This window comes from Martes martes (assembly GCF_963455335.1).
Source record: "Martes martes genome assembly, chromosome: 3".
NCBI lineage: Eukaryota > Metazoa > Chordata > Mammalia > Carnivora > Mustelidae > Martes > Martes martes.
The window spans coordinates 81,581,274-81,598,764 of record NC_137890.1 but is presented as its reverse complement, the minus strand read 5'-3'; the positions used below and the strand labels follow the sequence as shown (position 1 = coordinate 81,598,764).

Genomic DNA, 17,491 nt, shown 5'->3' with positions numbered 1-17,491 from the left:
TCCATGACCTCAGGGTCTTCCACTCATTCTGCCTGGCCATAGTCTGTTTCCCTTTTCCTACTGTGAGAACTCTGGTTCCCACCAACATTACTCATTTACTCAGTTCTACAAATGAATGTTTACTACATCCATTCTGTTGTAAAACTCCAAGTTTATTTGCAATTCTTTTTGTCCCTACATAAGCATATTCACTGAGGATGTTTAGTATTCAAAAGTTCTTTGGGGATGCCTGGCTGGCTCAGTCCTTAAGCATTTCCATTCGGCTCTGGTCTTGATTCCAGGGTCCTGGGATCAAGACCCTGAGCCCCTCCTCAGGTTCCCTGCTCGTTGGGGAGCCTGCTCCCCCTCCCAAGCTTGTGTTCCCTCTCTGTGTCTCTGTCAAATAAATAATGTCTCTGTCTCTGTAAAATAAATAAAATCTTGAAAAAAAAAAGTTCTTTGGATCGATTTTTTTTCTTTCTGGTGGTTATGTTATCAATTTGATAAACAAAGTTCATTTGGTTGTTACTGTGTTCCCTCTACCTCCATATCTGATTTGAAGTACTATCCCTTTACTCTTGGGTTAGAACTATAAGGCAGTCAGCAAGAATACTATGTGTTGTTTAATATTTTCTCACTATTCTCTCCCCATTATTTTGACAGCTGCTCTACTCGAGTATTTAGTGACTGTTACATACTATACTATAGCCCTCATTCAGTCTTAATTCTAAAAGCAAATATCTACTTAATAGTTTTTACCTGTCTTTATTTTGATGTCTAACCAGTCACTATTGGTTATCTGAAGCTCATTCTTTAGCATAGTGGTTCTCAAAATGTGGACTCCAGGCCGGAAGCATCAGTTATCCTCATCTGGGAATGTGTTAAAAATGCAGTCTCTAGGGGTGCCTGGGTGGCTCGGTGGGTTAAGCCTCTGCCTTCGGCTCGGCTCGTGATCCCAGGGTTCTGGGATCGAGCCCCGCGTCAGGTTCTCTGCTCAGCGGGGAGCCTGCTTCCTCCTCTCTCTCTGCCTGCCTCTCTCCCTACTTGTGATCTCTGTCTGTCCAGTAAATAAATAAAATCTTAAAAAAAAAAAAAATGCAGTCTCTAGGCTGTTGGATAGGGACTGGCTGCCCGTGTTTTGGGGGTTTCTTGGTTGGGGGTTGTGTTTTGTTTCGTTTCTTTTTAAGATTTTATTTAATCTTAGAGATTGAAAGAGAGAGTAGAGGGAGGGAGAGCACAGAGCTCAACACAGGGCTCATCCTATGACCCTGAGATCACAGCCTGAGCCAGAATCAAGAGTTGGATGCTTAACTGACTGAGCACACATTCACCCCATGCCTGTGTTTTGATAAGCCCTCCAGTATTCTGATGCATGCTAAGGTTTTAGAACCACCTCATGGTGGAAGGGCTCATGACGAAAATATTCCTAGAGTTCTTGTATTTCATAATAGTTGTTTGCAGTCTTTAGATCTGAAAGCCAGTTGACAGGATATAAATTCCTTGGCTCACAATTTCTTTTGTTGAATATCTTAATGTGTTATTCTGTTGTTATTTGGAGTAAAACACTGTTCTCTAAAGATGAATCTGGGGCGCCACAGTGGCTCAGTGGGTTAAAGCCTCTGCCTTCGACTCAGGTCATGATCCCGGGGTCCTGGGATCGAGCCCCGTGGGCTCTCTGCTCAGCAGGGAGCCTGCTTCCTCTCTCTCTCTCTCTCTTTCTCTCTGCCTGCCTCTCTGCCTACTTGTGATCTCTGTCTGTCAAATAAATAGATAAAATCTTAAAAAAAAAAAAAAGATGAATCTGAATTTCCTTCTCTTCTATGTGACTTGGTTTTTTTGTGTGTGATGCCTCAAAATTTTTGTTTATTTTCTCTACTGTTTTGTAGGCATGTCTTTCTGGCATGCTTTTATTGTTTTAGAGTACTCTATTCCTTGGTCTGTTTTTTTCTTACAACAACTCAGTAAAATATTTTACCCTAATTTTCTGCTATTTATATTGATACGGAATTACTTTTTCTGATGTTTTGGAAAGCAAAAGGAGAGGACAAGATAATTTTGTTTTTTAACTTAATGGATCCTGAGCCGTGTCCTTTATTATTTTTATGGAGGGTTAGTTAAAAAATATGGCCTTAGACTTAATGAGGTATTTTTTTCCTGGCTTTGGTTTTACCCTACTTCACCTTCCCTTTGCCCAAATCAGAGTCTTCTCTTTTCTTTGTTTCTGTTTTTCCTGTCCTACTTTATTTGGAATCTAATCTCAACAGTTTCTCCTCATTTTGGGGTTTTGTCATGGAAGTCCTGGAAGAGACCACTGACAATACTTTTGAGAGTTCACAGGACCTGGCCTGGGCCAGCCCTTCACATGTCCATAGACACCTGTCATCACCCTGTACATGTACAGCTTCTGCCCCTTCCTTCCACTCCTCTTGGATTGACCTGTCAATCTTTTTTTTTTTTTTTAAGATTTTATTTATTTATTTGACAGACAGAGATCACAAGTAGGCAGAGAGGCAGGCAGAGAGAGGAAGGGAAGCAGGCTCCCTGCAGAGCAGAGAGCCCAATGTGGGTTCTATGTGGGGCTCAAGGTGGGGCTGGATCCCAGGACCCTGGGATCATGACTTGAGCCGAAGACAAAGGCTTTAACCCACTGAGCCACCCAGGCGCCCCAGCTCTGTCTTTTTATGAAGCAGTTCAGGGAGATTCAAAAAGTTATGCCAGTTCCACCATACTCTCACTATCTTGTTAACCTCAGTGATGTTCATTTCTTAGACACTATAGGAAAAATGTGGGTTTTTAAATTTTTTTATTATTTTTTTAATTTAAAGATTTTATGTATTTGACAGAGAGAGCTAGTGAGAGACAGCAGAAGCAGGGGGAGCAGCAGGCAAGAAGGTGAGGGAGAAACAGGCTTCCCACTAAGCAAGTATCCCAGTGTGGGTCTTGATCCCAGGATCCTGGGATCATGACCTGAGCAGAAGGCAGATGCTTAACCAACTGAGCCACCCAGGTGCCCAGGAAAATGTTTTTAAAGTGTACCTATCTTCCCTCCCTTTCCACCCGCACATCATTTAGAAGAAAAGACTTTGGGGAATGAGAACTGAAAACACTTTGCAGTGTTTTTGTGCCTATCATGAATATTTTTAAGGTGTGGGGTTTTTTGTTTGGTTGGTTTTGTTTTTTGTTTTTTTTTGGTTTTGGTTTTTGTTGTTGTTCTTGCTGTTTTGGATTTTTTTTAACTGGTGAAAAATTTATTTTCCATAGGAGGTATTCAGGTTCCAACACAGATCAATTGGGGAAGTAAGATTTGTGTGCAGTCTTGCCCATTCCATATGTAACTGTGAAATACAACAGCACCTTTAAAGATAGCTAGGATCTAGTCTTTAAAAACCTTGCATTTAGATGGGTAACTACTTTTTTGTCAGCCAAGAAAGTCTATACAAATTGCTTTCTTGGTGTTTTAGGAAAATTTGAATTTCAAATCCTATAAAACACACCATACATAAGGCTTTTATTGTTCATTTCTGTTTTAGTTTAGTTTGGGACCTTCAGCGACACCAACATTTTTTTAGCACTGTGTTTATCTGCTTTTTTAAAATGAGACTCACTATCATCGCCAAGACCTATTTGCTAAATCAGAGACATAAGTAATATACAACTTCAATTTAGATAAATAATTTTAAGAAGTTGAGAAACTGCTTGAAAATAAAAACATTTCTACCAGATTTCATTAGTACTACTTTTCAAAATCTTTAAATAGCTATGTTAATGACTAGTTAAGTCTTTTTATATTTTATAGAGACTATCCTTAAATAATGACATATTTGAGGCAAATTCTGATAGCGATCAGCAAAGTGAGACAAAAGAAGATACTTCTCCAAAGAAGAAAAAGAAAAAATTAAGGTATAGAGAAGAGAAAAGCCCAGATGATATGAAAAAGAAAAAAGCAAAGACTGGGAAACTCAAAGATAAATCCAAACCAGACCTGGAAAGCTCCTCTGAAAGTTTTGTTTTTGATTTAAGGACAAAGAAAAGAATTTCAGAAGCCAAAGAAGAATTAAAGGAATCCAAAAAGCCCAAGAAAGAGGATACAAAAGAAACAAAGGAATTAAAGAAAGTTAAAAAGAGTGAAATAAGAGATTTAAAGAATAAATTAAGAGAAGATTCCAGAGAAAACAGAAAAGCAAAAAAAGAGAAATGTGTTGAATCTCAGTTGGAATCTGAATCAAGTATACTTAATGACTCCTCTTTTCAAGAAGATGACAGTGAAGATTTACATTCTGAAAACAGAGAAGAAAAACAGAAGATTAAAAGCGTAAAAGATAAAGCAGGGCAAGATGCAATTCAAGATGATTTTGATAAACAGCCAGATGACTTTGTGAGTGCTGATGAGGATGCAGATGTCAAAGCAAAGAGAAAAAGAAAGAAACTGAGAAAGACCGAGGAACTTAAAGAGAGCAAAACACTAGAAAACAGGAATCTTTTCCTAGAGAAGAAGACTATATATAAGAAGCAAAGGAATCAGGACAAAGGCAGAAGCACCACAGAATTAGATAAGCTGCCGCCTTTACCTGTCCAGACACAAAAGAGTTCAAGAGCAGGTGTAGAAGAGAGAGGCCTCAGGTCCCCTGACTCAGGTGGAGAGGTAAGTACTCTGGGGATTGGTTGAAGGGCAGTCAAAATCTTACAGAATACAGAAATATTCAGATCAAGCTGGCATTCTTTTTGAGTGATCAAGAAATTTCACAAAAACAAAGAGGAAACCATGAAACAAACTATAAGAATAGTTTTTGAGTGGTTAAGTTACTTACTATGTGACTAGAATAAGTACTTAGAAATACTGAAGATCATCTAGCTTTCGGACCTCCCAAGCTTATCTCTTAGTCTTAAAACTTGCTTTTTTTAGATTACAACTAGAAAATTGAGGACGAATTTGGGAACAAAAGGATTTTTTTTAGGGGTACTCAGGTGGTATGTAGCATTGTGTATTAACGCTGAAAATAAGCTTCATCAGCTTAGCTTTTCCTTGCTTGATAGTTTATCCCTTCTGTCTCACTATACTGTTTTTTACTTAAATAATATGCACAAATATTTACAAGGCTTTTAAATCTTAAAAAAATGTTTAATAGGATTTTATCCCATTATTATAAAAGTTATTTTGTATGGTTTTTCAAAATGTAAACATTTTCCTCATTATGAAAGTATTCATATATGCAATATTTACCAAGAGCTATAAAAAGATCTTTTTTTCATCCATTATTCTTTGTGGATTTATCTTAAGGAGATCATTTTAACGCAGGGAAAAGCTACATATACAAACATATTTATGGCAGTGTAGTTTTACTAAAACTAATACCATTCCAATTGTCTAGCCATGAGGGAAATGATTAAGAAAATGTTGTTGTATCAACTTTGGGACTGTTATCTCTCCATTAAAATACTAATTATGAGGTCAATGTAGCAAAAATAGAAAAGTTTGTAAAATATTACGCTGAAGAAAATTATAAACTCAGTCATAAAAATATCTATGCAGTATAAATAAAGGAAAATGAATTTTAAACAACAAAATTATCTATGTAAATTTACAGAGATCAGAAGGGAGAATGTGGAGAAATAAAAATAGTGATGTTTCGTTAGTAGGACTAAAGGAGAATTTTTCTTGAATTTTTAATAATGAAAAATATTTAGAGTGAGGTGTTGGGTTTTGAATTTGATATTTTGTAAATCATCGTGGTTGAGGGATAATCCTGATTGAGGAAGCAGTTGATGTGAAAAAAGATTTAATAATTAGAGGTTATGTGCCCTAGTACCCAAAATGCAGCCACTGATGCCAGGAACCTGTGTTTTCCAGTTTTCAAATATATAATATCAGTTCTTTCTCTCTTCCTGTTTTGGATCTTTCATATGTCTCTTTCAGGAGAAAGAGATTAAAAAAAATGAATCCAAAGAAAAAAACCAGAAAAGGCATGATTTGGACAAGGAAGAAAAAGGCCGTAAAGAGCCAAAGGGATTAAAGAGTGAGTGTGAATACTAACATTTTGTCGTTTACCATTGTCATCTTTTATACGAAGAATTCAATTTAGTGTGAAGACAATCTCTCATTTCTAACCTGCAGTGTCATAGAACTAGAAAATTTCATTGGAGAATTTAGCGCTTTATGCTACTTTTATTTAAAAAGTTACTTTAGTTTATTATATAACGGTTCATATTGTTTCTGTAATTTTTTCTCTTCTGTTTACTTTGTTGTTTCTCCTTTTGATGAAGTACACTAGAATCACAGAGACACTATAAGTTAGTTGTGGTAGAAGAGTAAATGTCTCTGTTTATAGTGGATGCTGAATGCGACAAACTACTGTTAATACATATGTTGTATTTAGCTATGAGTCATTTGTGTAAATAAAATATTGAGTATAAATTTTGGATCAGAAAGATAACAACATATTGAGAATCCATGACATGTCAATACTACAATCAAGTACTTTATAAAACGTTCACCATTGTAGTATTTGAATAAAACCCCAATGGATATTTTAGTTCATGTACCAAAAGTACTTGGAACACATGTTCTAATGAAATGGTGATTCTAAGAGGTAGATAATGTCCCCTGGTTTTTCTCCCAAAAGCTGAGAGTAATAGTTAAAGTAGATTTTGGTTATAAGCCCAAGCTGTGATTTAGTAGTAAGTAGCAGGGTATTGGAACCTGAGAAGGAGCACTTGTTTTGATGGATTATGCATAAAGTAGTTACAATTTAAAGGCTATCTAGTCAGAGTACTGTAGTTTTAAACATGTATTATTCTTCAAAAAGTTGAGATTCAAAATACTGTGAAACTGAAGCTGGATAATTTTTTTCTTCCTCCTACTATCTTTATTTGTCTATTTCTGATACACTTTTACCTTCAACATATAGTCTTAAACTGCTGTTCATCCCATTTATAATGGTACTTACCTGGGAGTCCAGTTTTCAACATCCCTGCTAATAAAACCTGTCTGGTATGTGCCCAGAGTTTATAATGGAGTTCTTCCTAATTTTGTTCTGTTCTGCCCTTTTTAGAGATCATTATCTCCCAGCTAGTGTTTTGCCAGTAATCTTTCCACTTTTATCTTTAGCTAAAAGCTGAGTGAATTTTCACAGACATCAGGTATAATTTTACTCGTGCATGGTCAGTGTGCTGGCACCCGTTTCTCCTGTTCACCACCAGGAATCATTTTTGTGTAAGGTTAACCTCAGGATACAGTTGTAGGCAGTTGTTTTAGCAGGACGGTGGTGGCATGACTAGGATTATTTTGAGACTCACCATCTTTAGTAAGCCTTTGTCAAAACTGGGAGTAGTGCTAAACACTTAACAGCTATTCACTTTAGAAACCCTTTCTAAATTGAGCAGCGAATAGAAAGGCCAGTTGAAATAACTTCATGGCTTTGAATGGTAAATTTGATCGTGCTTTATAACCAAGGCAAGTATTAGTAAAAATTTAAAAACTAACTGCTTAACACCCAGATTTTCTTTTGATTACAACAGAAATTTGTGACTCATATTTATTCTCAATTTTATTTTTTCACCAGCCTTTAAGGAAATCAGAAATGCATTTGATTTATTTAAATTAACTCCAGAAGAAAAAAATGATTTTCCTGAGAATAATCGGAAAAGAGAAGAAATATCACTAGATTGTAAAATCACAGAAGATCACAAAACCAAGGAAAACAAGCAGTTACTTAAAGAAAGGAGAAATGCAAGAGATGAAACTGATACTTGGGCATATATAGCTGCAGAAGGTGATCAAGAGGTTCTAGACAGTATGTGCCAAGCAGATGAAAATTCTGGTATGTGTATGGTCATTTTGCAGTATTTTTTCAGGGTAAATGCACCATATAATTTCATTCTCCTTACTCTTCTCTTCCTGTTGGGATATTAAACAAAGAACAGATAGTAGGTATTGGTTTGCAAACTCAGAATTTCCCTGGGTGAAATCTGAAACCAGCATGGGTCTGGGGAGTGTGGGAAATGACCAAAGGAAGAAGCTAGCCATTCCGGATTGATAGATGGCAAGTTTAATAAGCAAGGGAACTTATATACAAGGTTCACCTTGGTTGGCCACAAGATTAGTAGATCAGTCTGTGCATGTGCACACACACACACACACACACACCCCTCCTCCTGAATCTTTGAAGTTTATATAGAGGCTTTAACTGGGTTCAGTCACATATTTAGTCCAGATGGTCTCAATAATACCTTATATTCTCAAGGCTATGTCCTTGAAATAGCTCCTAGTATGGGAATGGTGGGTAGCATGTACATTCTAAGGTGAAACCTCTAGCTGTGGGTCAACGCAAAGTCACATCCTCTCGATGACCTCCCATAGTAAAAAGCATCAGTAAAGCCAAAGGTTGGTTCATTGTAAGAGTAATAAACAAGCTTCTAGCAACATTGATTAAGGAGAAAAAAGGATGCTTACACAAACAATATTTCCAAAGAAAAAAGAGACATGATTATAGATTGTCCAGATTAAAAAGACAATTCTCTGAGCAATCTTTTACCAATAAATTTGAAAACAGAATGGGAAAATTCTTGGAAAAATATAGTTTAAAAAAATATATATAGTTTAACAAAACTGATCCAAGAAGAAATACAAAAATTGAATAGTTTTATAACTTAAGGAATGTGAAATAGTAAAGTAACCTTAAAAATTTAACACCAGGCACAGATAGTTTTCATATGCAAGAGCTTACCAAACTTATAAAAAGGTCTTCCTAAAAATAAAGAATGCTGACTCATTCTATGGGCCCATCATAATTTCAGAACCAAAATGAAACAAAAACTTCGTTAGAAAGAAAAATGACAGGCCAAGTAAATATCCCAAACAAAACATTAGCAAATTGAATCTAGCTGTATATAAAAACCTCTTAATGATCAAGTTAGGTGTTCCCTAGGAATTCACTATCTAAGGGAGAAACTGATTCAAGAACATTCTTGATTTTTAAAAAACAAAACCTAGCAGACTATGAATAAAAGGAAGCTTTCTCAAATTAATAAAGAACATTAAAACTTTGGCAGACATCTGTCACCCCTGTTTTTCAACAGTGTTCTGAGAGTAGAGTAAGACAGTAAGAAACAAAAAGTTACAAGTATTGGGAAGGAAGCCTCCCACTGCAAAGATTTTCATTATCAGATGTTATATATATGAAAAACTCAATTCACAAATATTTAGAAATGTTTAATGTTTAGCAAGGTGACTTGGATGGACATAAAACCAATATACAAAAATTAATGACAGTTCTCTATTTCTGTACAGTGTACATTTCTGCATACATTTCTGTATAAATAATGTAATCATAAAAAGTTAATTTTCATCAAAAAATAACAAGAGGATGTAGAAAAAAAGGAACCTTCGTAAACTGTTGGGGGAATGTGAATTGGTACAGCCTCTGACAAAACCGTATGGAGGTTCCTCAAAAAAGATACCATATGACTCATAATTCCACTGCTGAGTATATCCAAAGAAAAGGAAAACATGAATTTGAAAAGATATATACATCTCTATGTTTATTGTAACATTATTCATAATGCTAAGATATGGAAGCAACCCAAGTGTCCCATCAATGGATGACTGGATAAAGAAGCTGTGGGGTGTGTGTACATACATATACCTACACACTCAGTGGAATATTACTCGACCATAAAAAAAAAGAGATTTGCAAAACAGCATGGATGGACCTACAGGGTATTATACTAAGTGAAATAAGTCAAAGAAAGACAAATACCGCCCCCATCTGATATCACTTATATGTGGAAACTAAAAAATAAAACATGAATAAAAAAAAGCAGAAACAGATCCATAAATATAGGGAACAAACTGATGGTTACCAGAGGATAGGGGAAAGGAGAAAGGGAAAAATGGGTGAAGGGGAGTGGGAGATACAGGCTTCTAGTTATGGAATGACTAAGTCACCAGGATAAAAGGACAGCATAGGGAATATAGTCAGTGATATTGTAATAGTATTGTATGGTGACAGAGGATAGCTCCACTTCTGGTGAACATAGCACAAGGTATAGAGTTGTTGAATCACTATGTTGTACACCTGAAACTAGTGTAACATTGTGTATCAACTATACTTCAATTAAAAAAGGTAGGGGGATGAGAAAATTAATTTTCAATAGCAATACATTTAAAAGATTGCTAAGAATATTGTGTATGAAGATCTGTAAGACCTATATGGAGAAAATTATAAAAACTTTTTGAAAGTTATTAAAATAAATACCATTTTATTAATAAACACAATATAAATTTGATATTTTCTTTAAGTTGGTCTATAATGTCACTCTGGTTCCAGTCAGCTTCCCAGCATAGTTTTTAGTGGAATTTATAAATACCGATTCTAAAATTTATGTGCAAGACTAACCAAAAGCCAAAACCAGTTATCCCAGTAGTAATCAAGACCGGCTGTATTATATAGATACAATATTTACTTGGCACAGGGAGGGTTAAATTAGTTAATTGAGTAGAGTCTTCAGACTAGGACCCTTGCAGATGTGGAAACTGGATAGATGGTAAGTGGCAACAGATCCCTGGGGAAAGATAAGCTCTTTATAGATGGTGTGAGGATACTTGGTTATCCGTGGAAGAAACCATACACAAAAACCAAATTCTGATGGATTAAGGCCTTAAATATAAAGAGGACAGTTAGATATTAGATATTTGGAGGACAAAGGATCTTATCTTTAAGATAGGGAAGGATTTCTGAAACAAGACACAAAAAAGGACCATAAAAGAAAAGAGTGATAAAGTTGGTTACAAAGCAGTTGTATTCATCAAAGTTCCCATTTAAAAAGGTGAAAAAAACAAAGGATTGGTACTCAAAATATATTAAAAAATTTCTTCAGTATGATACTGTATTGGATTCCCCAGAGAAACAGAATCAACAGGACATATATATATATAAAAAAGGGAGGTTTGTTAGAAAGAATTGGCATGTGTAATTATGAAGGTTTAGAATAGTCCTACAACCTGCCATTTGCAGTGTAGACCCAGGAAAGCTGGTAGTGTAATTTCAGTCTAGTCTCAGTGCAAAGGCCTGAGAATCACAGAGCTGATGGTATAAACCCGGAAGTCCAAAGATCCAAGAACCAGGATTCCTGGTGTCAAGGCAGAAGATGGAGGTCCCAGCTCAAGAAGAGAGAATCTGTGTTCTTGTATAGTGCAGAGGATTGGATGGTTACCTGCCCACACTGATGAGGGCAGATCTTTAGCTCATTCTAATTCAAATGCTAATCCCCCAGAAAGGCCCTCAGGGACACACCCAGAAATAATGTTTTACCAGCTATCTGGGCGTCCCTTAATCCAGTCAAGTTGACACACAAAATTAGCCATGTAGATACCAATTTCTTTTTTTCTTTTTCTTTTTTCAAGATTTCGTTTATTTATTTACGTATTTGACACACAGAGATCACAAGTAAGCAGAGAGGCAGGCAGAGAGGGGTGGGGGTGGGAAGCAGGCTCCCGGCTGAGCAGAGCACCTGATGCTGGGCAGGATCCCAGGACCCTGAGATCATGCCTGAGCCAAAGGCAGAGGCTTAACCCCCTGAGCCACCTAAGCACCCTACCAATTTCTTTATAAAGATTTTGTTTCTTTGAGAGAGAGATCATGCACATGTAGGCATGAGCATGAGCAGGAGGGAGGGGCAGAGCGAGAGGGAGAAGCAGACACCACACTAAGCAGGGAACCCTATATGGGTCTCGATCCCAGGACGCAGAGATCATGACCTGAGCCAAAGGCAGACGCTTAACCGAGTGAGCAACCCATTCCACCCAATACCAGTTTTTATAAAGCTAAGAAACAACTGTAGATTTTTTAGGATAAATGTATTTATGGCAAAACCATTTTTTTTAAAAGATTTTATTTATTTATTTGACAGACAGAGATCACAAGTAGGCAGAGAGGCAGGCAGAGAGAGAGGGAGAAGCAGGCTCCCCGCTGAGCAGAGAGCCCGATGCAGGGCTCGATCCCAGGACCCTGAGATCATGACCTGAGCCGAAGGCAGAGGCTTTAACCCACTGAGCCACCCAGGCGCCCCGGCAAAACCATTTTTAAAAAGAACAGAAGGGAATGACAGATTCAAACTCCAGATCCATGACATTACTGTGGTGGGGGATAGCATGGTGTGGGAGTGTTGAGGACCCAGAGTGGGTCTGTGCTCAAGTTAGTGCTCTGTTCACAGATGTTTACCTCCTAACACATTCTTTTAGTTACTAAAAATAAACTTTTTATTAAATTAATAAGGTTTATTAAAAATCGAAAGGCTTAAACTACCAGATGCCAAATCAAGATCTAGTACTTGGTAGGAATGAACATAGGATTTTGAACAAGTTGGCTATGTTAGAGACCAAAATCCAAGCTACAGCATACCTTTTCTTGTTATTTATGTGGCATGTTGTTGTTACTTACAACAGTCCTGTAAGTTAGGTGGTGGTATCTCAATTGATATGAACCTTCTGTCCTGCTTCACAGATCTGTACATGGTATTGTGGGGCTGCGCTAGAGAGAGGAGGTCCAGCTGTGGGCTCAGATACAACTCAGTGAGAAGATGCCTGTTGGCTTACTGATGTGTGTGTCTGAGCAAATCACAGAACCTTTTTGCCTTGTTTTCTTTCCCATAACATGTATCCCTGTATAGGTTATTGTGTGTGGATTCAATATGCTAATTTATGTAAATACTTTAACACTTCTCCCTGAGTGTGAGCTGCTTTTACTATTACTACTACTGTTGTTATTCAGAAAGTGAGGTGCTGCAAGTTTACATGACTTACTCAATGCCATGCAGCTGACATAAGGAGCTGGGATACAGAAAATCCAGTATGTGTAGCTCTTAAGGCTGTGCTGTTTCTATGATGGAATGCTCTTGGAGGTAGCAAAGAGAAGTGTGGGTTTGAGTTGAAAGCTTTGGAAGAATTTCCTTCCTTTCTTTGTGTGTCTTTTACAAACTTCATGTCTATGGCAAGGTTAACTGCCTAACATTTGTGTAGTTTGAGGAATTGGTTTTAGGTGAAAATACTTTTACCATAAAATATTTTTTATTTTTCCTTTTTAAAATAGTACAGTTGAAGGGCATCTGGGTGGGTGGTTCAGTTAGTTGGGCACTCAACTCTTGATTTCAGGTCAGGTCATGATTTCAGAGTTGCGGGATCAAGCTCTACATCAGGCTCTGTGCTGGGTGTGGAGACTGCTTAAGATTCTTCCTCTCCCGGGGCACCTGGGTGGCTCAGTGGGTTAAAGCCTCTGCCTTCAGCTCGGGTCCTGATCCCAGGGTCCTGGGATCGAGCCCCACATCGGGCTCTCTGCTCAGCAGGGAGCCTGCTTCCCTTCCTCTCTCTCTCTGCCTGCCTTTCTGCCTACTTGTGATCTCTGTCTGTCAAATAAATAAATAAAAATCTTTAAAAATAAAAAAAAATTAAAAAAAAAAAGATTCTTCCTCTCCCTCTGCCTCTCTCTGCCCCCCACAAATAAATACATAAATAAAATATTTAAAAATAAAATAAGACAGTTGTTTTGAAAACTCCCCAATGAGTTATGCTCAAATCTTATTTGTTTTGAGATAGAGAGAAAGAGTTAGAGAGGGAATACAAGCAGGGGGAGTGAGAGAGGGAGAAGCAGGCTTCCTGCAGAGCAAGGAACCCAATGTGGGGCTCAATCACTGGACCCTGGGATCATAATCTGAGCCAAAGGCAGATGCTGAATGATTGAGCCACCCAGGTGCCCCTGGTTTACACATTTAGAATGGCTTTACTTTCTAGAATGGCTTTACTTGCATAAGTGATTATAGGCAATGCATATCCAAGAAGAATGGCCAAAGATAAAAATGTTAAGAGATTCCTCTTAGTGAATCCCTATGATTTTTCTCTCTTCCTTTGAGCTACTTAATCTTGTATTTATGCTTTTGAAGCACCGTGACATCTAAATGTGGGTAGTTGGTATTACTTGACCAAGAAAAGCAGAAATTTAATTAAAGACTCAATTACATAATGAAATATATTACAAGTGTAAATGAAACTTTGGTTAAGACACCAAAAGTTAATAAAACAGCATTGTTACGGGAAAAGAAAATGTGTATTTATAAGGCTCTTCTGTGTTCCAGATGGCAGACAACAGATTTTGAGTTTGGGCATGGACTTGCAGTTGGAATGGATGAAACTAGAAGATTTTCAAAAGCATCTTGATGGGGAAGATGAGAACTTTACCACAGCAAATGCAATTCCAAGTAGTGAGTAGTTTAGGAATTTTGGAGGTCCTTTTCATGTATCTAGATATGTGAAGCCTAATTTTTCTTAATTCTTTCATTGTAGATTTATTGAGGGACGCTGTGAAAAATGGGGATTATATTGCTGTAAAAGTTGCACTTAATTCAAATGAAGACTATAACCTGGACCAAGAGGTAATTAGTAAAATCTCATGAAATAAAAATAGCAGCTCTTTTAATATAATTCTATTTTATTTTTCATTTTTTAAAAATTAAAAAAGTAATGTTCATTTTGTAGGAATGTATACGGTAGGAATGTATAATGTAGAAAATTATAGACCTTGTAATTCCATCCCCAGGAGCGACCATTTGGTTTAGCTGTGGCCTGTCTGGTTTTTGTCTGTGGTTGAACCTCTGCTGCTCTGAGGGGCATAAAATGACTCCTTGTGTCCTTGTCTCTGTTGGTGCTTCGGTGGTAGTCTCGTCACAGCAATTGCCCATGGTTCTGTTGCTGCAGGTTTTTCATTTTGATTTATAGCGGCCGGGGGTAGGGGGTTGTTTTTTCTTTTAATGAAAGCACATTAACCCTTTCTTCCTAGTTTTTAGTTTTTGTTTTTTGAGTCTTTTATTGTTTAGAGGATTTTTATTTTTAAATAGTCATATCTGTCGATCCTTTCCTTTATGGCTTTGGGTGTCTTGTTTACAAAAGATTTTTTATACTTTCTTCTTTAGTATTTTTGCTTTAGTGGTGGATTTTTTTTTAAGCTTACTCCTTAGGAGTTACAGTTCAAAAAAATTACTGAGATTTTGGGTAAAATTGCATGAACTCTATAGATTAATTTGACTGAGAATTGACATTTTTACATTTTTAGTCCTCCAAATAAAAACATGGTAACTCTACATTCATTTAGCTCTTCATTTATTCCTAAAGCAAAAATTTTTTTTTTAAATATTTTATTTATTTATTTGTCAGAGAGAATGAGCACAGGCAGAGGTAGAGGGAGAAGCAGGCTTCCTGCCGAGCAAGGAGCCCAATGTGGGACTCGATCCCAGGACGCTGGGATCACGACCTGAGCCGAAGGCAGCCACTTAACCAACTGAGCCACCCAGGCGTCCCTAAAGCAAAGTTTTATAAATTTTTTTTTCCTTTGTGTGGTTCTTGCACATTTATTTTGGTTGTGTTCCTACATATTTGATAATTTTTAAATTATCTCAGTATGATCATTAGGATCTTTTTCCTTCCACATTTTGTCTTCTAACTGGTTATTCTGTATGTTTGGTGAAGCTATTGATTTGTGTGTGTGTGTGCACGTGTGCACACATGTGCATACATGTGGTCTCCTGTCACTGTGAAATTCTCTTACTGTAATATATTTTTTTTCTTACTGTAATAATTTTTAAGTCACTTGCCTGGGATTCTCTGGGCGGAGAATATGATTATCTGTTAAAAAGTAACTATTTTGTTTCCTTTTTTCCCAGTAATATTTCTTTTTCTGGTGTTGTGAACTTGGTAACATTTTGAAGAATAGTAGTAATGAAAGTGATCCTGTTCTGCCTCTGATCTGAGTGGGGATTTCCCCTTAGGCTGTATGTGAAGGTTCTCTTTCTATTGTACTGTTGTGGGTTTCTTGTGGACAGTAGTCTTTCTCTTTCTAGACTTCCTTTGTTTACCTGCTTAAGTTTTTATCAGGGATGGATGGATGCTGGGTTTTATCAGATTTTTTTTTCCTACTTCAATACTAATGTAGCTTGGTCTTTATGAATAAATTAAAAGAAGGTTTTTTCCCCTTTAACAAGTTTTGTAGTAATAGGATACTTTACAAATGAGAGGAAGTGCACTTTCTTACTTCAGAAGTCTTTTGTATTCCTTCAGATTGCTCATGTAAGTGAATTCTGCTGAGCTTTCAGATTATAGCCAAATTCCTGTAGCCAAATTAACTACAAAGTAACTATTAGAACTCAGTTTTAGTAGATGGTATTTAATAAATGGTTTGGTATTTAATAAATGGATGGTATTTAATAAATGTTTTGTTTGTTTCAGTTAATGATTGAAAATATTTTAGCTATTACCTTTTTATTTTTTGTCAACTTTATGTAATTTTATCTCTTTAAACTACTTTAATTTCTCTGTTTTGTCATAGCATCTTAGAATCCAGTCATATCAGTTTCCTCCTTCTGAATTTTCTTCTTTAAGTAGCCAAACCGTCACTTCCCAACAGTTATATTCATATAGGTCACTGTTTGTGGTGACAGCATTCAGTTAGCCCGTCATCAATAGAGTGGACTTAGGTTACGTCTAGTAGTCATTTTGAGCCTTAGGTCTTTCGGCCAACTAAGTGAGTATCAAGAATGTGTAAGTTTCACCTGTTTTACGTAGAACACAAGGAGACTTTTGTGTCTGAAATGTGTGATAAATACTTTGCCATTTTTATAGCATCAAGATATGAATATTATTCATCATATGTCATGCCAAGTGTTGATATGATAGGCCTTTAAAACATGGAAGTTGTAGGGCATCTGGGTGGCTCAGTTGATTGATCGACTGCCTTCAGCTCAGGTCATGATCCTGGAGTCCTGGATGGAGTCCCACATCAGGCTCCTGCTGTGGAGCCTGCTCAGCAGGGGGTCTGCTTCTCCCTCTGACCTTCCCCTTCTCATGCTGGGTCTCTCTCATTCTCTTTCTTTCTCAAATAAATAAATAAAATCTTAAAAAAAAAAACCAGACATGGAAATTGTAAAATTTTATATTTACATCTGAAAGAAATTGTGGTATTTCTGATTATTATAAGGATTTTTCATAAAAACCTTAAGTAGCTGCTTAAATCCGTGTATTTAAGTGATTTCACATTGGAACATCATAGATGAAAAGACTTAGCTCTAAAATTTTTCTGATGGACACTGACATGTCTTTTTCCTCAACAAAACCAATGAAGGATTCAAGTGGGATGACTCTGGTGATGCTTGCTGCAGCAGGAGGGCAAGACGACCTGCTGAGGCTCCTCATCAAGAAGGGGGCTAAGGTGAATGGCAGACAGAAGAATGGGACCACTGCCCTCATTCATGCGGCTGAGAAGGTTGGTAACTCAAAAGACATCAATTTCTTATTCTGTAGGAATTCTTGCCTGTGGACCAGAACAGAGTCTGTTTCTGTAGGGAAATATAACTCATATGGTCATGCAACTTCAGAATCTCATATTTCAATTCATCTAGGACTTATCATCAATAGATTTTTTTTTGTCATAGTAGTACTTTGTAATTGGATTTTCAAAATGTGATTTATCTAGTG

General features: G+C 36.9%; 1 protein-coding gene across 1 annotated transcript in view; it reads left to right on the top strand.

Moving 5' to 3' along the window:
- The window catches only part of MPHOSPH8 (M-phase phosphoprotein 8), a 53,925-nt gene that overhangs the window by 23,032 nt on the left and 13,402 nt on the right, over nucleotides 1–17,491 (top strand). Inside the window, exons 3-8 of the mRNA XM_080798288.1 lie at nucleotides 3,776–4,621; nucleotides 5,894–5,993; nucleotides 7,539–7,796; nucleotides 14,104–14,229; nucleotides 14,312–14,400; nucleotides 17,139–17,279. Of these exons, the coding sequence (XP_080654414.1) occupies nucleotides 3,776–4,621; nucleotides 5,894–5,993; nucleotides 7,539–7,796; nucleotides 14,104–14,229; nucleotides 14,312–14,400; nucleotides 17,139–17,279 (1,560 nt within the window). The remainder of the gene's footprint in view (nucleotides 1–3,775; nucleotides 4,622–5,893; nucleotides 5,994–7,538; nucleotides 7,797–14,103; nucleotides 14,230–14,311; nucleotides 14,401–17,138; nucleotides 17,280–17,491) is intronic.